At 38.8% G+C, this 27093-nt stretch overlaps 1 protein-coding gene across 1 annotated transcript in view; it reads right to left on the reverse strand.

Annotated features, from left to right (window-relative positions):
• Window positions 1–9136: 9136 nt before the first annotated feature.
• The window catches only part of Qrfpr (pyroglutamylated RFamide peptide receptor), a 48085-nt gene continuing 30128 nt past the window's right edge, over window positions 9137–27093 (reverse strand). Inside the window, exons 2-6 of the mRNA XM_038321038.1 lie at window positions 20434–20592; window positions 16677–16738; window positions 11598–11833; window positions 10194–10291; window positions 9137–9492 (exon numbers count right to left, since the gene is read on the reverse strand). Coding sequence (XP_038176966.1) covers window positions 9137–9492; window positions 10194–10291; window positions 11598–11833; window positions 16677–16738; window positions 20434–20592 — 911 coding nt within the window. The remainder of the gene's footprint in view (window positions 9493–10193; window positions 10292–11597; window positions 11834–16676; window positions 16739–20433; window positions 20593–27093) is intronic.

Here is a 27093-nt window from a genome sequence, read left to right on the forward strand (position 1 = left end):
TTTTTTTTTTTTTTGATGCTGCATATAAAACATGTGACCAAGTGGTAGTTTCTTGGCGGTTATTCTAAAAACAGATTCTGAAACTATATAATAAAGTCTTGACATCCTAATTATCAAAATCTACCTGGGTTCACCATTCTGAACAGATTTCATCTATGCATGATTTAAAAATATGATGATTTAAACTTGTTGAGAACACTGGTTTAAGGGTGATGTAGATCTCCTAACTTTGTTACCAGTTTTTCAGATAATGCTAAACTCTCATGTGTTAATAGTACTGTAACTCTTACCAAAAAGTTGGGGTAGCATTGGAAAGTGGTTAGCCTTTTGTGTGTGTGTGTGTGTGTGTGTGTGTGTATCAATCTATTTTTTTCTAAAAACTGGAAACATAAAATCGTTTTCCTTGATGAGATAAGCTAACTTCTTCCAGTTTCAAAGAAACTAATCTGTCAAATACCTAAGTCTGAATGACCAAAACTCATCTGTCATTTCTTTCAAATACAATCGTGCCATGGTACTTAAAGACATCTATTAATATTTTGTGGAACTAACTGAAAGTATATCTAAAATAGTTCTGCAGAAATCCAACTATAATAGTTTTCAGAATGTGTACTGACTTTCTTTCAAATCCATGGCCTCTTTCTTCATTAATTGTTGTTATAACCATCAGTGGATATGTACATGCATATGCATTCCTAGTGCACCCTGCTCATCTATATAGGCAGTCATGTATCTTTCACAGCTGACCTTTGGTACTGAATAACCAATTGCTGTGGTCGGTGTAGTGTCTTGATTTGTGCTACTGCTGTGGCAGCTTCACCACCATTGCTTCTGTCAGAATCAACACAGAGTATCTTCAGAACTGCCCGGGATCTATGAGTAAAACCTATCCTAAACTATCCTAAAGCGAGTTTTTATATATCATGTCTACTCATTGTCATTGAAGATATTGTGGGTATAAGTTAATGATAGACTGTAAACATTAAGAATTTCCTTTGCTATTGAAGTAACTTACTTTTTGCTTCTTTATCAAGTGTTGTCAATGTCCATATCTTATATATGTATTTTTAAACTTATAAGTACTAGAATACATTTATTATATTAAGTATATTCACACATTGTCTAACCTGTCATCCACTGGAGAATACCTCAGCTGGGTCCAGGTCTGACCTTTTGCTAGTGGATTATCATTAAATATTTATGTGCTGTGTTTCATTTAAGCACAAGTTGTCAATTTTTCTAGTATAAAAATTCAAGAATGGGGTTGCTCAGTCATAAAATAATTGTATACTTAGATTTTTCATTATATTTTTTATTTATTTGCTTTGTGTGCATGTGTGCTCATGTGTTTGGAAGGAGGCATATGTGTGCCGCAGCAAGTGGGTGGAGGTCCAAAGTCAGTTTGGGGGGAGTCAGTTCTCTGCTTCTACCATGTGACCACAGGGAACAGATGAAAATTATGATGAAAATTATGATGAACAGATGAAAAGTATGAAAATTAGATGGGAAAGGAGAGTGAGTGGGAGGAAGAGAAGGAGGGAAGGAGTGGGAAAAAGAGACATTCTATATTATTTGTTTCTTTGAATTTGTATCCTCTCATTCATTATATTTTAAGGTTAATTTGAAGCATAAGCATGACTCCACATTTCCCTAATCTTTTTTTTTACTTCTTTGTAGTAAGAGCCCGCTTGTTTGTTCCCGGCTGCTCAGATCCGAAACAATCACACAGAAATCGAATAATTTGCAATACTGTTTGTCCCATAGCTTAAGCATATTTCTGGCTAACTCATATCTTAAATAAACCCATCTTCATTAATTTGTGTATTACCATGAGGCTGTGATTTTCCTGCTAAAGTTCCAGAGTCTTTTTCCCACAGGGCTCCGTGGCATCTCCCTGACTCTGTCTTCTTTCTCCCAGCATTCAATTTAGTTTTCACTTCCTAGATTTACAGTGTTGCTTTTATTGGTTAATGAATAAAGAAGCTGTTTTGGCCAGTGGCTTAGCAGAATAAAGTTAGGCAGGGAAAACTAAACTGAATGCTGGGAGAAAAAAAGGCAGAGTCAGGGAGATGCCATATTGCTGTTAGCTGGAACCTTGCCGGTAGGCCACAAGCCTCATGGTAAAATATAAAATAATAGAAATGGGTTAATTTAATATGTAAGAGCTTGCTAGGAATATGCTATAGTGATTGGTCAAGCAGTGATTTAATTAATACAGTTTCTGTGTAGTTATTTCAAGAGTCTGGGTGGCCAGGGAAGGAACAAACAGCCTCCTACAATACTTCTTTATTATTTATTTTTATTTAATTTTTTTTTTTTTTTTTTTTTGGTTTTTCGAGACAGGGTTTCTCTGTGGCTTTGGAGCCTGTCCTGGAACTAGCTCTTGTAGACCAGGCTGGTCTCGAACTCACAGAGATCCGCCTACCTCTGCCTCCCGAGTGCTGGGATTAAAGGCATGCGCCACCACCGCCCGGCTTTATTTAAAATTTTTAATTCATTTTGCATACCAACCACAGTTCCCCCTTCCTTTCCTTCTCTTTCCCCTATTCGTTCTCCAGAAAGGTTAAGGCCTCCCATTGGGAGTCAACAAAGTCTGTCACATGGCATTGAGAAGGGCCAAAGCCCTCTTCCCTACGTTAAGGCTGAGCAAAATATCTTACCACAGTGAATGGGCTCTAAAATCAAGCTCATGCACCAGAAATAGGTCCTGATTCCACTACCAGGGGCCCCACAGACAGACCAAGGCACACATGCAGAGGGCCTAGTTCAGTGTCATGCAGGTACCCCAACTGTTGGTCCACTAGCTTGGGCCAGAGTCTCTGTGGATTTCCCAGTTATGATCTTGATACCCACTGTCATGTAATACCTCCTCCCTCTCTTTAACTGGACTCTTGGTGCTCTGGCCAGTGCTTAGCTGTGGGTCTCTGCCCTTTCTGCCATGAGTTACTGGATGGAGGTTCTATGATGATAATTAGGGTAGTCACCAATCTGATTATAGGAGAAGGCCAGATCAGGCACCTTCTTTACTATTGCTAGGAGTCTTAGCTAGGGTCATGCTTGTGGATTCCTGTGAATTTCTCTAGCCCCAGGTTTCTCCCTAATCCCATAATGGCTCCTTCTATCAAGACCTCTCTTTCACTGCTCTCCCTCTCCCCTTTCCATACCTCCCTGAACAGATCCATCCTGTTCCCTCAGGTTCTCATCCCCCATCTCCTCCACTGTACCCCCTGCCTCCAATTTACCCTGGAGATCTCACCGATTTCCCCTTCCTAGGGAAATCCATATGTCTCTCTTAGGGAACTTCTCATTACCTAGCTTCTCTGGAGCTGTAAATTGTAGCCTGGTTATCCTTTGCTTTACATCTAATATCTACTTATAAGTGAGTGCATACCATATTTGTCTTTCTGTGTTTTGGTTACCTCATTCAGGATGATTTTTTTCTAGTTTAATATGTTTGCCTGCAAATTTCATGATGTCATGTCTTTTTACAACTGAGTAATACTCCGTTATGTAAATATACCACATTTTCTTTATCTATTCTTTGGTTGAGGGGCAACTAGGTTGTTTCCAGTTTCTGGCTATAACAAATAATGCTGCTATGAACATAGCTGAGCAAATGTCCTTGTGGTATGAACATTCTTTGGGTATATGCCCAAGAGTGGTATCACTATATCTTGAAGTAGATTGTTCCCAAATTTTCTGAGAAGTCACCATACTGATTTCCAAAGTAACTGTACAAGTTTGCAGTCCCACCAGCAATTAAGGAGTGTTCCTTTTACTCCCTATCTTGTCCAAAATAAGCTGTCATCAGGGTTTTTGATGTTAACTATTCTGACAGGTATAAGACAGTATCTCAGAGTTGTTTTGATTTGCATTTCCCTGATTATCAAGGATGTTGAGCAATTCCTTAAATGTATTTTGGTCATTTGAGATTCCTCTGTTGAGAATTCTGTTTAGATCTGTAACCCATTTTTAAACTGGATTATTTTGTATTTTGATGTCTAGTTTTTTAAGTTTTTTATATACTTTGGAGATCAGCCCTCTGTTACATGTGGGGTTGGTGAAAAACTTTTCCCATTGTGTAGGCTGCCATTTTTTCTTATTTATCAGGTCCTTTGCCTTACAGTAGTTTTTCAGCTTCAGGAGGTTCTATTTATTAATTGTTTCTCTCAGTGTCTGTGCTACTAATGTTATAGTTGGGAAGTGGTCTCCTGTGCCAGTGTGTTCAAGGTACTTCCCACTTTCTCTCCTACCAGGATCAGTGTGGCTGGATTTATGTTGAGGTCTTTGGTCCACTTGGACTTGGATTTTGTACATGGCAATAGATAAGGATCTATTTATAGTCTTCTACATGTCAACATCCAGTTATGTCAACACTATTTGTTGAAGATGCTTTTTTCCCCATTGTACCATTTTGGCTTCTTTGTTAAAAATCAGGTGTTTATAGGTGTGTGGATTAATGTCAATGTCTTCAGTTTGATTCCATTGATACATGTGTCTGTTTTTATGCCAATACCAAGTTGTTTTTATTACTATATCTCTAGAGTAGAGCTTGAGGTCAGGGATGGTGATACCTCTGGGAGTTCCTTTTCTGTACAGAATTAATTTAGCCATCCTGCAGGATTTTTTATTTTCCAATATGAACTTGAGTGTTGTTCTTTCAAGGTCTGTGAATAATTGTATTGAGATTTTTATGGAGATTGCATTGAATCTGTAGATTGCTTTTGTTAAGATTGCTGTTTTTGCTATGTTGATCCTACCTATCCAAGGTCATGGAAAAATCTTTCTGTTTTCTGATATCTTTTTCAGTTTCTTTCTTCAAAGAGTTAAAATGCTTGTCATACATGTCTTTCACTTGTTTGGTTAGAGTTACCCCAAAATATTTTATATCATTTGTGGCTTTTGTAAAAGGTGATATTTCTCTGATGTCTTTCTTGGTCCATTTATAATTTATATATAAAAGGCTACTGATTCTTTTGAGTTAATTTGACATAAAACAAGGACACTATGCAACTTTGAATGCCTATCAAACAGTCTTAAACTGACACTGTATACTAAATACCTAGAGGAAACATCAGAAATATGTGTAATTATAAATTTATGTCAGAAATGCCAAAATTAAGAATAAACCAGTTGCTATGAAGACTTCCAATAATCTATGTCCTATCAGATTCTTACCAAACAATTCTCACAGCTGTATCAACTGTATTAAATGGAAAAATAAAAAAATAACCTGAGAAGAAATAAATTCAAATTATATTATTTGTAAGCCTGACTCTTTAAACAAGTTCTTAGGACTTCTCCCTGAGGACAGGAAAGGAGTCAGAAGCATCCGGAAGGAATCCGAGTGGTGGCTGGTGTGGTGGTTTCGTAAGGTCAGCTTTGTGAGCTAAAAGACACATGAAAAGTGGTGGTGGGTATGGTTGCATGCCAGGAAGATGCTTAGTGTCATTAGATTCACACTTAAAATATTTTGAAGAACAGAAAGTTTGTATTATGTGGATTTTTGCTACTGGAAAAGAGAATTGGAGAAAATATTTCAGAAAAAAAATTGAACCAGAAGAGTAAGTAAATAGCAGAATACAGAAATATCCTCACACTATCAAAAATTTCAAAGCACAGAAATTTAATATCCCATAAACCAGCTTCTGGCTAAGGACGTTTAGTGCTTTAAGAACATCTCTGCCTACTCAGGCCTTTTAACCTGATGGAATATGGTCAACAGATCGCATCTTCGTCCTTAAACATGGTTCCCATTCCTCATCATCTCCAACACCCCCTTAACAACATGGTCAATTCTCACAAGTCCCAAACTGTTTTCTTTAATTTATGTGCTGCATCTGAATGCCTTTCTCTCTTTCTTACAACAAAGACTGCAGTTTTAGGGTGAGCATTTAGTTTTGTTTTAGCCAAAACAATGTTTGTGTTTCACTCTTAATCTCCATTAAATGAGTTGTCTAGATGTCCCCAGCTTGCTCCTTGAGCAGCTGAGGAGAGGGCGCCTGAACTGCCCTTTACTATAGCCACACTGATGATTATCTTGCATATCACCATAGAAACTTCATCTGATGTTGGATGGAGACAGAGACAGAGACCCACATTGGAACACTGGACTGAGCTCCCAAGGTCCAAATGAGAAGCAGAAGGAGGGAGAACATGAGCAAGAAAGTCAGGACTGTGAGGGGTGCGTCCATTCACCGAGACAATGGGTCTGATCTAATGGGAGCTCACCAAGGCCAACTGGACTGGGACTGATGGAGCATGTGATCAAACCAGACTCTCTGAACATGGCTGACAAGGAGGGCTGACTGAGAAGCCAAGGACAATGGCACTGGGTTTTGATTCTACTGTATGTACTGGCTTTGTGGGAACCTAGTCTGTTTGGATCTTCACCTTCCTAGACCTGGATGGAGGGTGGAGGACCGTGGACTTCCCACAGGGCAGGGAACCCTGACTGCTCCTTGGACTGGAGAGGAAGGGGGAGAGGGGTGGAGGAGGGAAAGGGAAATGGGAGGAGGGGAGGAGGTGAAAATTTGTAAAATTATATAATTTAATAAAAAATAAAATAAAATAATGCTCCCAGGCCAAGCAAATTGATGTATTTTAATAGACATTTAAATTAAACATGTAAACTAAGAAATAATTTCTATATTAACAAAATCTGAAGAAATATTTGTAGGAGTAATGGGTATACAACATCTATTGTAAGTTTTCTGCCACTTGATAAAATGACATTAATATCCAGAATCTGTGATAATCTTCTCAAATTAAACATCTCCAATAATCCAATCAATAAGTGAGTTAATGGTTGAATACATGGTTGTTGAGGAAAGAAATTCAGATACTGGTCAGTGAACATATGAAAAAGCACTTAGCATTCTTTCATAGGATGGCAATAATTTTAAATATTCACTATTATCTAATATCTAAGTTTGTTAGGCTCTGCTCTGCACTACTTGGGAATTTTTTAATGTTCAATAATTGAGAAGCTAATACCTGCTAACTTAACATGTTTTCCACGGTCATATTTAGATTAGAAATTGTACAGATATGGCCAACAAGTGAAGGCAACCAAAGTCAGTGTTTCTTTGCTGTTTAGTGAGCAGCTTCTTTCTAACAGGATAGCTAGGCACACAGGCAGACAGTTCACAATAGAACCCAAACAATCCATTACCAAATACATAAACCAGCCTCCCTCTCTTTGATTTGCTGATTTCCCTGCCATATTGCATTTCCCCTCCCCAATATCACACATTATTTCATCTTCATCTTTTCCGTGTATGCCTTACTGACACACTGGCAATCTACCAAGGAGTCGGTAGCCTCATTTTTTAGTTCTCAGGTCTTAAAGCTTAAACCACAAAGTAGCCTCAGTGTTCTTGGCATTTTTGTTAGCATCTGAGAGGAGTCAAGGCTGGAAACAGGAGGCAGAAGAAACATGTAGGCTACAGGGCTAAGTCCTGACTTTGAAAGTTTTAGATGTTGGAAGGGAAATTGTCATATGTTCTAATGATGGGTAGCCTCTGAGTCTATGACATGGGGGAGTTAGAAGACCAAAGAGAGAAGGTTTGAGGGAAGAAACCAGGGTAGATAAATTTATTGAGTATCCCAGCCCCCCTCTTGGGGGCAGTCATGGAGCAGCAAGATTTCACAGGCACCATTCAGCTATACCCTTGTACCTTCATCAACCCATTACACTTATAAGGGCAGGTTGTTCATCCCACTAGGGAGAATAAATGGTTGAAAATACAAATATTTGTATTTAAGCCACGTGGTGTGTGTGTGTGTTTGTGTGTGTGCATGTGTGTGTGTCCATGTCCGTGTGTATGTGTGTGTCCTGTCCATACATGAAATCCCTCAAGCTATTCTTCTGAGTAGAGAACCCAAATGTATTTATGAGGGACAAGTTGGACAGAGTCAAGACAAGATGCCCAACAGGAAGAGGGGAAGCTGAGGACATGAGCAGGACAGTGCTTCAGAAGGCAAGACTGCTTTGTTCATCAAAACATTTTCTAATTTTGGCTCCTTAGTTTCCATGGGGACTTCATGGGGTAGAGCAGGTATCAACTGCAGTTTACCCCGGAACAAATGGCGCACGCCTTTAATCCCAGCACTCGGGAGGCAGAGGCAGGCGGATCTCTGAGTTTGAGGGTAGCCTGGTCTACAAGAGCTAGTTCCAAGACAGGCTCTAGAAACTACAGGGAAACCCTGTCTCGAAAAAAACAAAAAAAAAAAAAAAGTAAGAGATTTGTCTGTGACCACAGAAATGGTCACTCGGGGCTATATGAAACTCCACCCCATGTACTATATTGCTAAGCTACTTATCGCGTGGCTGCTTCTCCATCTTCTTAGACTTACTGGCTTCGGTAAGGGCTTCATTTGCAAAATAGTGACATGACCTCAATAGTCATGTGTGATGCTCAATTACTAAATTCAGTTCTAGAAGGAAGATGCATTCCTAATGTTTTCATTCAATTTAGCAATACATAGAAAGTCATATAACATTGACCACATAGACAAAAATTACTAGCAAGAACATTGCTTTTTATACAAGATTTTTAAAGCTCCACTTTAAGGCAGAAGAGATGGTTGCTCTTCCAGAGAACCTGGGTTTGATTCCCAGGATCCAAGTAGCAACAACTCACAACCTTCTGTAACTCCTTTCCTAGGAAATCGGATGTGCTCTTCTGGCCTCTGTGGGCACTCAGGTATACATGTGGTGCACAGACATAAACATAGATAAACCAATCATAAATGCAAAATAGAAACAAAAAACCTCACTTAAGAATCACAAGAATAACCAATAATTTTTCAAAATTGGAGTTCATATGTATTTTCCACAGAAAAATATTTTGTCACTATCATTAGTAAGTATGGTTGTTATTATTTTGGCTTCCTGAGACAGGATCTCTTGCAGCCTAGGTTACCCTAAAACTCATAATGCAGCTGAAAACTACTTTAAATTCCTGATTCTGCTGCCCTCACCTTTCAAGAGCTTGTCAGCATTTCTAATATAAAAGCTCTCTCCATTTTCTCAACGTAATCTTCTTTCAATTACAGTATGACGGGTACTAACTCCGAGGACTCCATTACAATTAATGTCTACATCTACAGACGAGTTCTCAGAAATTCAGAACTAAAGAGGACAAGAAGCGACTTTTGATGTTTTCTTCTTCTTTGGCTGTTCACACCACGTGACATTGATGTTGGTGTCCCCAAATGCTTCTCCCTTGATCTCTATGGGATTCTCTCCGCCAGCTAGCTTTGCTCTCCTCTGCATAGCCATAGCTCCTGAACTTCCATGCCTCAGTGCTAGAGAGGAGGTTTCTTTTACTATGCAATAGCAAACTGCCGACACAAAATTTTTTTTGAAGTTTTCATTCATAAGCGCATAGACAATGGGATTACAGATGGAGTTGAAAAATCCAATTATTTGCACTATGGCAAAAATCATCTTGATTGTGACTTCATCATATTCCTTTTCAAAATTACCTGAAATAAAGTAATAATTTAGAATGCTTCATCAAGAAATAACAGTAAATTTTTATCTTAAGTATTTACAAAGATTTGTTCTTGTGCAAGTGGCTAAGGATGTGAAAGTCATGATGGCTTTGAAAATGGTATCTGATACCTGAATAAAAGTAACATTTGAATATGCACTCACCATGCATTGCCTGGTGCCTGGTATATATGTAAGATTCATAGACTTGCAATTCAATAACACCAAGCCTCACATAAGTACAGTTACCCTTCACATATTCTCTTGCACTCCACAAACACAATCGTGTTGGGTACCAGTGAACAAATGAAGGAAAACTGCTTCTAGGCATTGGATTGGACTCCTAGATCCATTAAATTAACAAAGTGCAAGCCAAGGTTCTACACAGAGAATGTTCTCAAGGTGTTTCTCCATGCTAAACAGCATAAGGAGAGGAGGGGCAATATTGGAGAAGCTTGAAAAGCTTTTCTTTATCTTTTGTAACTAATAATGATTTAGTTCTAGTTGTGCAGTCACCTGCTGTGTGATGACTTGGTATTCTTTAATACACAAAAGCAATGTTTAGTATTTGACATTTGATTAGCCTAATGAACAGCAGTCAATGAGAAATCAATGATTTAATGCATGCTCTAGTAGGAAATGAACTATAAACTCTCTAGAAAGGGGATAACAAAGAAGAGTGGCAGGCACTCACTGTATTCAATCATCATGTGAAAGACATGGAAAGGTGCCCAGCACACAGCAAAGAGAGCCACCACTGTCACCATCATGATCACAGCTCGCTTCTTCCTCCTAAACCCACACAGAAACATTGCATTGGTTGGATTTGCCTTAGCAAATGCGTCAGTGTGCTATCAAATGCATTACTGTTTTAACCTACTTCACTTAAGCAGATGTTTTCAACTGTTGGCGAACTTCCTGAGGCTGCTCGTGGGCAGATTATCTGCTTCCCCCATCTCTACAGTCTTCGTACCTCACACACCTCAGTCTGGAACTCGGCTAGACTACAGACATAGGGCTTTCATTTTCCCAATAAGCCAGTGGACAGAGGCAGAAACGGGGGCAAGGGGAAGTTTAATTCACAATAGGGTGCCTAATAAATGATGTCCTCTAGGTTTAAGTTTAGGAGTGTCTCTTCAGGGATGTGGATTCCATTCACTCAGCATGTGTTCAGAGCAGTATACCTCTGATAGATAAATATCAGTACTTATGAAACACAGTAAGCCTCAAGGATAGAACTGAACTTTATAATAGGATCAACCAGAAATTCAAGCTGATTTTCTTCTTTCCCCTAAAACTAGATTTATATCTCCACAGGTTTACACATGTGCTTGGTGCTTTCTGTTTCAAAAGTCCAGTCTCACCGTCTGTCATTTCAGTCTGGCAACCCTTTCTTCTGGGGAAGTGGTATCCGTAGACCTGGGGGTGCTCAGCTGTCCTCTGGGGATGTGGTACCCATAGGTCTGGGGGTGCTCAGCTGTCTCAGGCCCCATCATGCACTCAGAGGAAAGTTTCCTTAACTGGTCAGTAGAGGTCACTGCATACTTTAAGAATTCATGCAATCCTGTCAAATCCCTAATCTAGGCAAGGTTCTGCTTGTTTGCTTAACAGTCATTCCACGTAGATTATTATGTCATGGAATGAGAAATACAGCAGTGACGTTTGTCTTGAAATTGATGCTAACAAATAAAATGAGATAGCACTGCCTTTGAGTTCAAATACAAAGTATCAATCATAATCATTTAAATACATTGGATTCCAGGGTTTCAAAGGATTTTCACACCATCTCAGTAGTTTAACATTTTCTCAAGTGGGAAGAGCTAAGGGTAGATGCAAACATATGCCCTTGTACTTGTGCGGAACTCGGGGTCCTCTGAAGCAAAGATTTCTGCATATTTTGGTATATTTCTAACACTGCTGGCAGAGGGAGAGCACAGTGGATCTTGACACCACCCCATAACATCATGGTTTCAAGTGAGCCCATGCTCTCAAACTGAGTTATCAATAATGCTCAGAACTGAATTATCCAGGCAACTGTCCCTTCAAGCACCACTAATAAAACAAATTTTAACACTGGCGAATACTTTCATAAACAGACCTGGCTATTTTGAACATTTCTCTTCCGTGAAGAGTTTGGAGCGCTGAGCTGTCCCCCACTCTTTTCTTGATCCAAAGCTCGTAACCGATTTTACCATAGAGGACGAGCAGCAGCAAGAGAGGTAGCAGGAAGAGGGTGACGAGGATGAAGGTGGTATAGATTTTCTGGTGCGTGGGGCTGCTCCACTCCTCCAAGCAGCAGATGTGTTCTTTTTCATATAGGAAGTCATATTTAACCTTTACAGTGAGAACAAGTCAGTTACAAAATACAATAACTGCCATCCAAAGAACAGAATGTAGCCAAGTATGACCTCTCAGAGACCTCCCACACGGTTGCTGATGAATTTTTTGAATTTGAGTCAGCCTTTACAGTTATTTTATTGAAAGTGTAGGCTTTCTCTTGATTACTAAGGCTCTGATTTTGTACTTTGTGATTTTAAATGGAATGCCGGATTATGTCTGAAATGGTCACTTGTTTTTTCCTATCTCATCTTCTGTTTCACTGGCCACAAGCTTTCAGTTAGCTGAGAGAGTGCACATGGGAAAATACCGTGTATCGTGTGCTAGCCAGTGTATTAGTAATTCAACTGTTACCTGTGCTTTCTCAGGTTATGATGAAAGAGATTTGACAAGCATCAATCTTCTTCAAAGCAGAAGGAACCTGACCATGTTTTTACCATTATTACCTGGTTCATGTTGGAACTACCAAACTGTAAAGGTAGCTGGTAGCTTTCAAAAGCAGAAATGAACAAGATGCTGGATTTAAACTATTGTCACACTATAGGTATTTTGATTGTATTTGTTTAACAATTTGCTGTTCTGAGTCCAGTGGACTCACCTTCCCAGTCCTAAATTCACTGTTTGCAGCCATGATAGATAGGCTCCTTTCAGAGGCAAAGTAAATATTTAAAATATATGCCAAGTCTTATCATTGGGATAGGCATGGAAAGGAGTGACCTTATCAAGTCTCAGTCACTGTGGAGTTCCAGATGACATATTTATACTTATAGTCCTAGCGATTCTCATCACCAATCTTCAGCATCAATTCAAAGATTAAGACCATTTGAGTTGTGGTCCAGATTTTAGTGATGAGTACAACTATGAATGATAACAATGAAAACAGATATAAAAATGAAATTATTTCTGACTCCATGTGGGCAATGATAACAATGAAAACAGATATAAAAATGAAATTATTTCTGACTCCATGTGGGCAGAGCCCACAAAGGTAAGTGACCATAGTGGTCATGTACTGAAACAACCTGAAAGCTCAGTGCTAAACTGTGATGGGTTCATGCTATGCCAGAAATAAACAAAGGATTCCTAATACATCTGAAGATAGATTTATGGCAATCAGTTTCACATTCTCTTTGTGATTTTTTATAGCTATAAGGAACAAACTGAGAGTCTTGCACACATGCAAGATAAGTGAACAACAACTGCTATAGAAATGAATACTTTGCACTGGTATAGAACTTAGTTTACTGACACAAATTTAAGGTCATTTTGTTATATGTATAATTCTGCTCTTATATTGCATTTGTGCAGCTCATATGAAAATGTAATGTATAATTAATAAATATATGTTAATAGTCATCTATAATAATCAATCTTGTAGTCATGTTAGTTAGGTTTTCTAGATGTACAGAGATATATTTCAGATAGATATGTATCCTTCAAACCTTTCAAAGACTTACAGAATATGGTATTTAAAGGTTTTAAGAACTTAGAACTTTTCATAACAATGAGACTCATCTACTCCTAGCAGCACCAATCTACTCCAAGAGGATGATGGTCACCAAATAAGCTCCTTATGGAGTTTGTTAGCTATTTGGGCAAGAAACTGCTCTTGTCTGTACTGATTGATGGCATGTTGTATGAACTGGACATGTAGGACCCACAAAAAATGACTGCTGAACTTGCCTAAAGGTGAGACAATCCTTTGGGGTTCCTGCTTCATGAAAGAGTAGGCCAGATATTCTGCAGGTCACAGAAGGAAGTGACTGACAAACTGCCAATATAGGTGGAACTGTGTTTGAAATTTCCTTCTTCATGGAAAAGTCTGCCAGATATTATGGGTCTGTAGGCTGAAGATGGGTGTGCCAGTATTACAGAACTTTGGGTGACTGTCCAGGTAACAAAATGTCTCTGTCAATTCTAGAGTTTTGGAAGTTGCTTACAATACACTTCACATTTACTTAGGTACTATTATATTCTTCTGGAGTCTTTGATGGAGTTGGAGAATAGTTATAATTATAGTTTTTTAGTTATGATAAAAGATAAAGTCGATATAAATATTGTAAGTGTAGTTCTTGCTTGATAACTGTTTTGTTGTATGCAATCTTGCTATATTAAAGTTAAAACCTTCTTTTATTATTTAGACAGAAAAAGGGAGGTGATGTGGGATTCCTCTCTGTATGCTGTGAATACCATTGGTAAATAAAGAAGCTGCTTTGGCCTACAGCAGGGCGGAATTGAGTAAGGCAGGAATTCAAGATTGCAAAGTGCCCATAGGTTGAATTACCTTGCTGACAACTCTTAGATTTGTCACCATTCTCCATTCCCAAGACAATGTTGGGCACCGAAGGACACTCCACTTGGAGCTTGTTTTCTTCTTCGCAAAACTGAGGTAGTGTGAGATTACTTTACAGTGTCCAGCTTATTCCTACCACTGAGCTGCACCCCTACTCTGACTTCACTGTTTCCAGGCAGATATTTTTCTAATCTTCCATTGTTCATGATTGTGGCTGTGGTTCAGCTCCATCTATATTTCCACTTCCATCACAACCTACTCCAACTCAAGATGGCCAGGTCCACCATCCAAGCCAAACCTTGCTCTTGAACACAATTCAAAAGACTTATGCCACTAAAGCCACCTTCATCCAGAAAACATAAATCCACTGGGCAAGCATTCTACAATTCCCTGTCCCCTGTCCTGAGTAAACTTTTAATCAAGGTACTCCAAGAATTAGGGAGACATCGTATTCTGATGAGGTCTGGGGTCCTGCAAATTCACATTTTTATTCACTGGGGAGAAATAAGGACACTTTATATTGAATCCTTCCATTTCCATCCCTAAAGACTATGAGTGAACTCAGCCATGAGAAAACCCAGAGAAAACAACAAGATCACGAAAGGCTGGCTTTGATGTTGTCTATCATTTGGGAACATGCTCTGGTTCTTACACTCAATTGCAGTCATTCTAATGGAGTTTCAAAATGATCCTGGGATGAACATTAGTATATTTATTTCAAAACTGAAACCTGACTTTTTCCTGAAGAAGCAAATAGGGTTTGGCTGAGTTTAGCAATGAGTATGGCTTTGCCTGTTAGATCTGGAAGATAAATTCTCTACAAATGAAATAATTTATATATTTAGAATATTTGATAAGACATTTTATTAAAATGGTAAATCTGTTTGATTTCTGCAGGCAGGAAATGATTGAGAATCATTAGGATTGTCTCAATTAGGATTGAGAACTAGATTTTGTCATTTATATTTCATGCTGCTGGAGGAATGGGGTGGCACCAGCAGAAGGAGGCAGCCACAGTGGCTATAGGGATGAGTAATGGGTTGGAGAATAGAGGTACAGCCAGAAATTCACAGGTTTTATCAGAAACCCCAAAGAGAAAAAAATCAGTCCTGGGCAGCACCCATGTCAGTACCAATACATCTGCTCAGTCCTCGCTTCTTTTTTATTGCACCCTGAGAGAGGTGCCAAATGTGTGGAAAGAAGTCTAAAAGTATTTTAAGTTAAGGGAAAGACAAAATTTTAAATAGCTCTAATTTTAGTATATGTGATGCCAGAGGTTTTATGTGACTGGGACACTGATCTTATAGCAGAGAAGACACCATTGTTGTGACTGACAGGAGCCACAGGAACTTAATTACCTGAGTTATTTTAATTGTAAGAGTTTCAGGTCTGCTCAAAGTTTCATCCATATTTTATTTTGAAATTCTCAGGTGATATTTTCACAGGTGGCAATGGAATAAAGCCACTTTCTGCTTTTACAGAGGCCAGCTCACTCAGTGGATCAGTTACACAAAGAATATCGGGACACTTCTTATTTTGTTTATTCTTGCACTTTTAGTATTATGGTGAGTACTTGCTGGACGAGCCCTCTAACACTGGGACAGCCCCCTCGTCCTTGAGCTACTTTCTCCAATGTACTTTCATATCAGGTCTCATTTGGAATCCTAGGTAAAGAATGTGGTATACACAGGAAGGATTCAGATTTGCATGTCTCTATTTAAAGATACAAAGGAACACATTGCTTTATAAATTGTATTCCAGGCTGCATTATGGATGCCCTATTGTTACACTACAAGTCATGCTAATGGACACCTCAGGAGACAGGCTAAGCTGTTCGGAACCACTATCCTAACCCATTCTTTTACTGTAAATTCCTACACATGATAGAAGGATCTCACAAAAGGTGTGGGAAATGACAAAATAGGGAGAAAATCAAGATCTAAACATGATGCTAATTCATATTTCCATTTGCTAGTGACTAGGACAACAGGAAAATTAGCTAGCAAAGAGACAATCTGTTACATCATTGGTTGACTTAAATTTTTTTTTAAAAAGTCAGCCAGGCATTGGTGGTGCACACCTTTAATCCCAGCACTCTGGAGGCAGAGGGAGGTGTATCTCTGCATGCAAGACCAGCTGGTCTACAGAGTGAGTTTCAGGACTTCCAGGGCTACACAGAAAAGCCTTGTCTCAGAAAATAATAATAATAATAATAATAATAATAACAATAACAATAACAACAACAACAACAACAACGCTGAAACAGTCATTGGAGTCTCATGTAAAAAGACTGGGATATTAAGAAAAAATGCATTAAGCAAAGAAAATGGAGAGATGGTCATTTTGGAACTTACTTTTTTGTAATTTTAACTTTAAATATTAATGGTGTAGTATCCAGTAAACTTAAACAGCAGAGAAGTCAATTTGAAAACATCATCTGATTTTGGGGAAATTGATGAGGTCATATATATTTACCATAATATTCTCCAAGGAAGGAAAATAAATATAAGAAGGAGAGTTGAGAAAATATCTCAGCTCTGAGCTTACCTCAAGTCGCTGTACATGCCACATGGGTGATCCTATGATGATGGCCACGAGCCACACCACACCTGCAACAATATGACAGTTATCAAAATGCAACATGCATACTTAACTCTCTACTCATAAAGATGCCTGGTCCCGTTTGCTCCCATCTTCTCTGCCTTGGAGTACAGCAATTATCTCCTTAAAGGATCTCTGTCCTTCCACTGCTTTGGAAAGCAGTGCTATGATAGTCTGAGAGAGAGAGAGAGAGAGAGAGAGAGAAAGAGAGAGAGAGAGAGAGATCCCACGTGTGTGAGGATCCTAGAGAAGAACATTGGATCTCACGATCTAGCACTTTCCGCATTATTGCATTGAGATAGAGTCTCTCACTGAAGCTGGAGGGCACCATTTTCAGCTAGACTGGCTGACCAGCAACCCCAGCAATTCTGTGGTCTCCACAACCCCAGTGCTGGGCTTACAGATGTGTCTAGCCATACCTGTCTTTTTATATGGGTTTTGGGTCCTCATGCTTGTACAGCAAACACTCTTACCCACTAAGCTGTCTTCCTAACCCCCACATTTTTTCAGTGTTAAAATCTCTTTTATATGACTGAATTGCCTGGAAGGTAAAAATCCAAATTCTATAGCAGCAGCCTGATAATATCCTCATTCTCTCCCTTCACCAGTGCAGGTCTTCCCACCTAAACTCTACATGTGGTCCATGTCCATTCTTACATTCCAGAAATCCCTACCCTGATCCACATCATATTTGTACCATATTGACCATATCTGTCATCACTGTGGACTTTGTTCTGGGATAACTTAGAAGTCACCTTCCCTAGGTAACATGAAGTTTGCTGTCATTTCAAAACAAACTCTATTTCTTTGGTGATTCTATGCCTACTCTTATTCATGTCTTCTCAACTTCCCCTGAAATGCTGGAGGACAAGGACAACCCAATTTTCATTTCCCCAATGAGAATCTAAGGAGAATTCTCAGCCCTTAGTAGGAGCTGATCCATGTTTGTTGGACCAATGAATAACTTCTTAAAGATTTAAATTTATTTACATGTATGGATATTTGTCTGCATGTATGTCTGTATACTGTATACATGTCTGATGCTAGGGAGTCCAGGAAAGGATGTCAGATCCTGTGGACTGGCACTGAAGTCAATTATGAGACACCATGCGGATCTTGCAAATCAAACCTCACTCCTCTGAAAGAACAGCCAGTGCTTTTAAGCACTGAGTCATCTCTCCAGCCCTGAAATGAATAACTTTTGAACATATTATAGAACATCTTCTATCGTTTCTTTTGTAAGCCTAAAATACATGTATGATTTTAAAAGATTTACTTTTATTATTTTTATTTATATATGTGTGTGTATGCCTCTGTGAGTGTGTGTGTGTGTATGTATACCTCTGTGAGTGTGTGTGTGTGTGTGTGTGTGTATGTGTGTGTGTGTGTGTGTGTGTGTGTGTATCCCTCTGTGAGTGAATGCCACATTTGTGCAGGCACTCATGGAGGCCAGAAGAGGGTATCAGATTCATTGGTGCTGGAGTTACAGGCAGTTGTTAATTATCTGACTTAGATGGAATGGAAGTCAAGTCCTCTCAAAGAGGAGTATGTTCCCGTATCTGATGAGCAATCTGTTTAGAACCTCTAAACATTTACCTTTATATTAATTTTAAAGTTAGCATTCAATGAAATAGGTTTCATTATGGCCCTTAAATTATTTAGACCTAGTTGTCATTATAGTTCTAGCGCCCAACTGCTCTCCCCATATTCTAAGCCCATTCCAGCTAGTTCCCTTGCATTTCCAATAGTCTTCCCTTCTGCTTCCATATTGACTTGGATACCTTCAAATATATGAATATAGTTGAGTGGCAAGTTGGGGCATATGTTAACTCTATTCTTTCTTGAGAAAGTTCTAGACTGACTTTCCTGCTGGTCACAGCTTTGAACCCCACAGCAGTGATGTGTTCCTCATGTTTTGTCTCATATGTAGACTCTAGAAACTAGAAAATTGTATGTGAAAGACAGAGAGACAGAAACACACAGAAAGAGAGAGAGAGAGCTTGGAAAGGAGGCCAGAAAAGGAGAAGAAAATTAATATGATTAAATCTTACATTCATTTTCAAGCAAATGCCATGACTTAATTTTTATGACTTGTAAATATACTACATATTTTTATATTTGTTGATGAGTTTCTGAACTATTCCTATTTCCTATTTATTGTGGATGAACGCAATAATTATGATGCATACTTGTGGATGTTGACTTGGAGCTCTTCAGGTACTTCTAGATCACAGTAGCTTTCTCTTCTTGAGAAAGCTCCGGACTGATTTTCCTAGTGGCTACAGTTCCATGCCCACAGAAGTCACAGCAGTGATGTGTTCCTTTACCCACATCCTCATCAGCATTTGCTGCTTTAAGATGGCCATTTCACTTTAAGATGACCATTCTGAGTGGGATGCAATGGAGTCTCAAGCAATTTAAATTTGTATGCTCTTCATGGCTAAGGATAGTGAAAGCCTTCCCAAGTGTTTATTAGCCATCAGTGTTGCTTCTTTTGTGAACTGTTTATTGAGTTCTTTAGCCCATTAATTGATTGGATTACAGTGGAAGGAGAGAATTGCAAGAATTCTCTGATCTGCACATATTTGTTGTAGCATGCACACACAAGCATACACATGTATACACACACCTACAAATAAATAAATGAAGTTTAGTGAAACAAATAAATGCAATTAAAATTTAATTAACTGTAGATGTGTGAGTTACATATGAGTCGTCTGCTCCATGTCAACTACATGCCTGTTTTTCTGCATGCACTATGCTTTTTTTCTGTGTCTCTGTAATATAATTTTGAGGTCAGATATTGAGTTACCTGTAACATTGTTCTTTTTTGCTCAGTGTCGAAATTCACTATTCAGTGTCTTTCATGAATGTGAATTTTGACATTGCTTTTTTTTTTAACTCTCTGAAAAATGTCACTGGGATTTTGATATAAATTGCATCAAATCTGTGGACTGCTTTTGCTCACAAAAGCCACTTTCACCCTATTAACTCTGTCAATTAATGAACACAGCAAGGGGGACTTTCCCACCTTAGTGTCTTCCTTCAGCATCTTAAAGCTTTCATCCTCGAGGTCATGCCTGTTACAACTGTATGGCATTGAGATTCACCCCAATTTTTCCTCCTTTTTAATAGCCTTCATCCTCCATGTACTCCTTACTTTAAACTCTTTCCATACCTATCTGTTGTTTTTATATTGGAAAAAGATAAATTTAGCTCTTTTTACAGAAGATATGACATAAGTTTCATAGTAACTGACAAATTCTTTTCCCTCTTGATTCGTCTGCTCACTTCCAACTGCTTAAAAATAAATTTGGTATTGCAAAGATTTCAGGATTACTTTCTAGAACAGTACAGTTCTATACTGTGGACATTCGTATAACAAAAATACCTGCCTCTTCTTGTCTCATGACTATTAGTAAAGTTTCTCTCTCTCATTGTCTTGGTAGTGAAAATTTTATCTATACCCTTACACCTAGACCATTATTCTCTGTCCCCCGGCCTCCTGCCTATGTTGGGTGGCATGAGGTAAGCCACCCAACTCTGACACAAGTTCTCCATCATGTGTTCTGGCTCAGCACACAAGAGCACAGAAAAAAACATAGCCTAGAGACCATGTACTGAACCCGTGAGCAAAGACGGTGTTTGTTTGAGTTCTTCAGCTCAGATGCTTTGTCACCGTGACACAAAGTGAAAAACACACCCAGCATTGTGAACGCCCTTTGATTGGTGTACTGCCGCTTCATCTTAAAAGGATGGACAAGCCCCTGGTGTCTCTCCATGGCAATGCAGGTCATCGTGAGGATTTCTGTCACAATAGCAGTGCACTGGACAAAGGGCACCATCTTACAAATGAAGGCTCCTATGGCAAGGAAAGAAAAAAATATATGTGTGAAAAACAGTATGATATTCAGTCTGTTTCTTTTTAATTATCACATTAATTAACTCTGAGCCTCTACTCATAGCTTCATAATTATAACTATATTACAGACACAGAATAATTAAAGAAATGTGTTGGGGCCCATGCTTTCTTTCTCTGGATAATTTTAATGCTCTAAAGCAAGCATCCATGCTAAAACAATCTGTACCTCACTACCGACAACATGCAGGAAAAAGTTTATGTGAGTAGGTAGAGATGGTGGAACATACCTGCCATCCTAGCACTCAGGAGATAAAGGCAAAAGGATCCAGAGAGTTTGAGATCCAGACTGGGTTACATAGTGAAATCAAAATCCACCCACCTGGATTGTATAGTTAAATCCTGTGGGGACCCAAAAATGTGAGCCTATTTCCACCTTGACTGAGAGTTTTAGCTTGTTCAAAGTTGTTGACAATTATGGCTCCACATCCTGAGGTAGGGTGTGGTTACTTGATATTTTGGACATTAAGATGGCTCATACAGGTACATCCACCCTGACCAAAGGTCAGAGAATTTAAGCATACTTCTACTCCTTCTTTTAAATTAAGAGGTTTGACCTTGGGAGTGGCTTCCTTCAGGATACTTGGTCTAGGATAGGTTCACTGCCTAAACAACAGAAAGCTTTTCTCAGGAATTAATGATTTGACGTCTCAAGTACTGAAGCAAGTAATTGTTCTAGTTGTCTTTTGTATCATATTACAGCAGTCTTTTGCCTTCTTCCCCTTTTGTATGGGGGTATAAAAGTGTATGGAAAATTAAATTCAGCAAATTTCAGTATTCACTGGAACTCTCTCCTGATACTCTCCTATGCTTCTGTTTGTTATTTTCACTTGGGTCTTTGTTCTCTTTACTTATTCTTCTAATCCCCATGCCCCTATCCTGGTAAGAGGCATATTTCTCGAAGCATGGTCTCCAACAAAACCCTGACTTAAAAATAAAACAAAACAAAAGACAACACCACAATGACTCTTGCTCAGAGAGGGCAAAGTATGACATGGTCTTAGGGTCTTAGCTGCTGGGTCATCTATTCTCTCCCCTTTAGCTTCTCTGTAAAATCATAGCAAGAAAATAATGGCCATCAGAGTCATAAAGTGCAGCTTTCACTTTTTATTTTCCTTTGGATCTCTGCCTAGTGCTTTATATAAGTATTCTATCATTATCCTTTGACTGTGCTTTTTCCAGTATGACTGGACAAGATGCTTCACTGTGAACACATTTCATTTGTTTGATAATTTTAACATATTTGAATATGTTGCTAAACATGTTAGAATCTAACAGTTTCTCCAGTATGACTGGACAAGATGCTTCATTGTGAACACATTTCATTTGTGTGATAATTTTAACATATTTGAATATGTTGCTAAACATGTTAGAATCTAGCAGTTAGATGCTAACCTGCTGTTTCTTGCCTTTTATCAATCAAATCGTAAGCCCTGTTCTGTCATGCCTGCTGCTCTTGGCATCTGTGATGTCTATTCTTGGTTGTCATCTTAACTACATATGAAATTAAGGAATGAGAAACCTTTGCTTAGGAAGATCTACTTCTAATCAATAGCTTTTGAGCTGGGAAAAGAAATATTTCTAAACCAGATCTAATGTGGACTACACCTTTTTTGGGAAGCCTATATAAGGACACAGAAAAAGGAAGCTTTTGCTATTTGCCTGCTTGTTCTCACCTTGCTGACAAGTTCATTCCTTCACTGGCAGTTGAATCTAATTCTTCCAGTGTATACTGAAGACCAGCTGAGACATCAGCCTTGTGAACTGAGCAACTATTAGATTCTTGGACTTTCTGTTCTCAGCCAGTTATTGCTGGATTAGTTGAACTGCAGCCAGTTAGTCATTGTAATAAATCCCCTTTCTATATAGAGAACTATTCATCCCACTCTAGAGAATCATGACCAATACAGCATCTGGCTTGCCCACCCCTTCCTTATTAATTATTCCTTGCTATCTGAGAACCATCATCTTGGGGAGGATATCTGAGAAGTTCTGTAATCCAAATTCATATCATACCAATTCTGCCTCTCTAGATAATGTTGGATTCCTGTAGTTACCTCACAATGAGCCCAGCCCACTTTAACATTATTTTAAACACATTTTCACAATTCTTTGAAAGTTTCTTACAAGTTCTTCTCATTTGCTTTAACACTCTGCCAAGCTGTGCAAAACACCTCTGTGGTAACCTCCTTCCTTGCACACATTCACCTGAGGCCTTTGCATGGCATTTTGATGCAGTATTTTTTTGTATTTTATAATTTGTTGAGAATACTTTAGACTGTACTTTAACCATAATCACACCTCCTTCAGATCCACTGCCCTTCCCTACATCACCCAACTCCATGTCTTCTTTAAAAAAGAACCCAGTGGAACCAATTTTTGCTGCCCTATACTCTGGAGTATGTGACCTTCAACTGAAGTATGGATGACTTGTTGTACCCTAGAGTCCAATCACAGAGGAGGAGTCACCCCAAGAGACCATCACTCACACCACAGCTGGTGTAAAAGCATGAGGATTTTATTAATTCTGACATGACAGGGTCTTCCAGCATTTGGGAGGCTAGAAAGACCCTGAATGGCTAGTACAGTCTATTTTTAAAGGAAAAAAAAACACAGAAGGAAGAGGGTTGTTCTTTAACTATTATGGTTGGCTTATTAAAAGGGCTATTACCAATAATTGGCTGGAGAGTGGTTGCCAGATCAGATGAGGGTCACTTTGCCCCTTTCTCAGGGCCTAAGTCAAAACATCAGCAACTGAGTCAACACCTAAGGGTTATCTTGCCCCTATTCAATAACTGAGTTCTATTTGGAGAACATTCACAAGGACTCAGGGAGATGATGGAAAGTTCCCAACATTTCAGTATGTGTGTGGGCAATTGTTAGGTCCATGGTTCCCAGGGGAGGGGGGAGCATTACTGCTGAGACTGAGAGGGCTCAGAATTGTCATAAATGGCTTCAGAATTGTCTTAAAGTTCTATAGACTTACCAGGAGCTTGATCTGAAAAAACAAACAAACAAACAAACAAACAAACAAAAAACCTGGCTCTCTTTTCCTCAGAAGCCAAGCCAATAATAGTCCACAGCTCCACATTTAGGGGTAGAAGGGGAATCAACAACTCCTCTCTCCATGCCAGAATGTTGACTGGCTTGATATTGCACAGACCTTGTCTAGGTAATCACAGCTGCTGTGAATTCAAGAGTGAAGAGGTTCTTCTGTGTCCAAAAGTCATTATGTCTGTCCAGTCCTCTCCAAACTCTGGTTCTTACCATCTTTCTTCACCCTTTTTTCAATGATTCCCAAACCTTCAAGGTGAGGAGTGTGGTATAGATGGCCCATCTGTGGATGAGCGCTCCTCTGATAATCATTTGTCCTTTGACCGACCAGCTGTGAGTTTCTGTGTCAACCAGCATTCAACATACAAAGAAAGTACTCTGATGAAATCTCAGAACTGGACTTATCTGTGGGTCAAGCTATGAACTTAGAGGACAGTTTGATACTGTATCCATTTAGCAGAATAACAGTAGTAGGATGACCCCTGTGAATGCCCCACCCATGGATTCTTGGTCAGATATGCTGTACCAGGAATGAAATCCAACCAGTAGCAGTGAGCTGTCTCCCTAATATTGTGCTACTATTGAAATCATGGACATATGTTGTCATACTGATTTTTAACAATGGAATATTTAGAGAAATTCTGTTCCTTTGCAGTGACAGCTCTTCACATTCTTTTAAAAATCTTTTGCCACAAATCTGTTAATGTTATATAGATGCCTATGAATAGATGGATGATACATATATATTTTATTTTCTTGTTTTATTATTCACTAAAAATCTCTACTCCTAATAGAAGGATATTTGTTCATTTTGCCCACTGATTATTCCTAATATTTATAACAGCTCAATAAGCATTGCAGCTGGGGATAATGACTTACAAGGAACTCTCAGTGTTCAAAGGCATCCTGGAATTCAATGTGGGAAGTTCTGATTGAAGAATTAATTTTGTTGTTGTTGTTGTTCTGATCACTTCTAGTTTTGCTTTCAGGGTCTCAGGAAAACAAACAAACAAAAAAAACTCACAAGAATTTTTTCTTAAATCATGTACTTGTCTCCTAACATATTTTTATCATTCCCAACTTTTCTAATTGATTCAAGTGTTCCTCATTTGATACACTTTTCAGACATTTCAACTCTCTAAACCAGTAAACTCAAGTTAGAGACAGTCAGGGCAGAAATTGGGAGACTTTCTTGCATCTCAGTCCTGGTCACCCTCATCTGCTATTAGTTTATGTCAACTTTTTGTACTAGACTTTTTACATTATTGACTTCTGAGGAAGCTGAAATCAAATTGAAATAAATTGGGGCCACTGAGTAGAAACTTTTGTTAATTCACTCCTCTCTGATGGTTAAGGAAATAAAGACCTGTAGAGGTAACTCTAGATATTAATCCTTCCCTCATTTTTTTTGGAACTCTGAACCTTAGAACTAGCCCTACTCACTTCAGAAATTTCCTATTACAATTCAAACTCTGTTCCAAGTTAAGCCCCAGACCATAGGTAAGATGTTCCAAGATCATAGGTAAGATGTCAATTTTACTAGCAATGTTTTAGATTTTTCTGTATTTGGACACCTAACAATCCTGTTTCACATTATTAATAAGGCACTAAATTTGTAAACCCAGTTTTTCTTTTGTTTTGTCTTGCTGAGACAGTGTTTCACCCTGACCCCTTCTGGTGGTTTTCAGTTACTTTCCCATGATGTGTGGTGTTCTCCAAGAGTGTTGTTGCTGCCACCCAGAAGAAAGAGAGCTTAAGACCAAGGCGAGAAGGAGAGGAGCCCCAAGCTCAAGCACTGCATCACCTGGTACAGCTCTAATTTGACCTGGCTTCATTACATGTCTGAGCTGCAAGTTTAACGAGAACGTTATAGAACCCCAAGGTGAGCTTGTACAGCAGACATTGGGAGATCAGGACAACTTAAACCAGGGGTTCTATTCCTAATTATGTGACCTTATAATTCAGTTCCCTATGTTGTGACAGCACCTACCATAAAATTATTTTATTGCTACTTCATAAATGTAATTTTGCTACTATTATGAATCATAATGTAAATATCAGATGTGCAAACCCCAAGGGGGTCTTGACTCACAAGTTAAGAAGCAACATTTTAAATTAGTCACAGCAAAGACAATCTTACTACCAAATAATTAAAAAAATAGGCTGTCTGTCTCTTCTAGCCCTCAACCTTCTTGAGCTAACCTTCTTGAGTCATTATCTCATGACTTATTAACTTTTGCTAATACTCTGTTGATATAGGAGGAGGTGAAGAAAGGCTTTGTCACAGGAAGGAAAATGTTTATGAAGGACAAAGCAGAAAGCATGAGAGGAGGCCAGAGAGCCTGGACTTCTGCAGAGAAAAATCCTCTAGTTTCTGAGAACCCCAAAGAGAAATAACAGGCTACCACAGAAAATGAGCAAGTAAAATGAGCTACAGAAGTAGGGATGTTTCCCAAATTCACAGAAGGAAGCAGAAGCTGTCCTGCTGTCTCTGGGGAGACACAGATGCTGAGTGAGAAGACAGCAAGATGATGTAAGTCATCATGGGAAAGAGATGTGAGACACGAGCTGGGCAAGCAGAGGTGGGCTGTGGAGCCGAGTTCCAGAAGCGATGCCCTAGTCGTGGCTCAAACCTGCCTCACCTGTTGTGTGGAGAGATGCTCAACTCACCTGCACACAGCCACTGAGGATGGCTGCATTTGTATCATGATGCCTGTAGTAAAATAATTGCTTGCTATGTGACCATTACTGTGACAGATATTCTTAGGTTTATTTTTCATTTTATCTATATTACTTAAAATGAGACTAGTATTCATGTGCAGTTATAAATAAATACATATGGAAAGCTCTTATAAAAATATCACATAAGTGGAGTCATTAATAACGATGACATTCAGGAAATCCCCTAGACTCACAGAAGTCATTTCAATTGTGAATAGATTGTTCCTTTGCATTACTGAGCAGTATCCCAGAGTGCATCTGTGCCACAGTTTATGCAACACTAGTCACTGAAGGAGATCAGGGTATACTCTGGTTTTTAATACAAATAAATAAATTTTGAAATTGACATACAGATTTTGGTGTGAATACAAATTTTTACTTACGTAAGATTGATATTCCAATTCTACTTCCAGCCTTGTTAGTGATGTGGGTTTGGTTTCAAGAAAAGCTGCTGCATCTTTTCTGCAGGGGATACATCACTGTGCATTCTTTTGTTTATTTCTTGGTTTATTTTTGAGGTGGTATTTTAATTACATTTCTCCCTTCTCTTTTCTCCTTCAAAACCCTCCCATACACTCCTCCCTGCCTCAATCATAGCCTCTCTCTTCATCAGTTGTTATTGCCTGCATATCTGTATTTGTATCAGCATACAGATTTTCAGGTATAACC

The sequence above is a fragment of the Arvicola amphibius genome, chromosome 2, assembly GCF_903992535.2.
Source record: "Arvicola amphibius chromosome 2, mArvAmp1.2, whole genome shotgun sequence".
In the NCBI taxonomy this organism is placed as follows: domain Eukaryota; kingdom Metazoa; phylum Chordata; class Mammalia; order Rodentia; family Cricetidae; genus Arvicola; species Arvicola amphibius.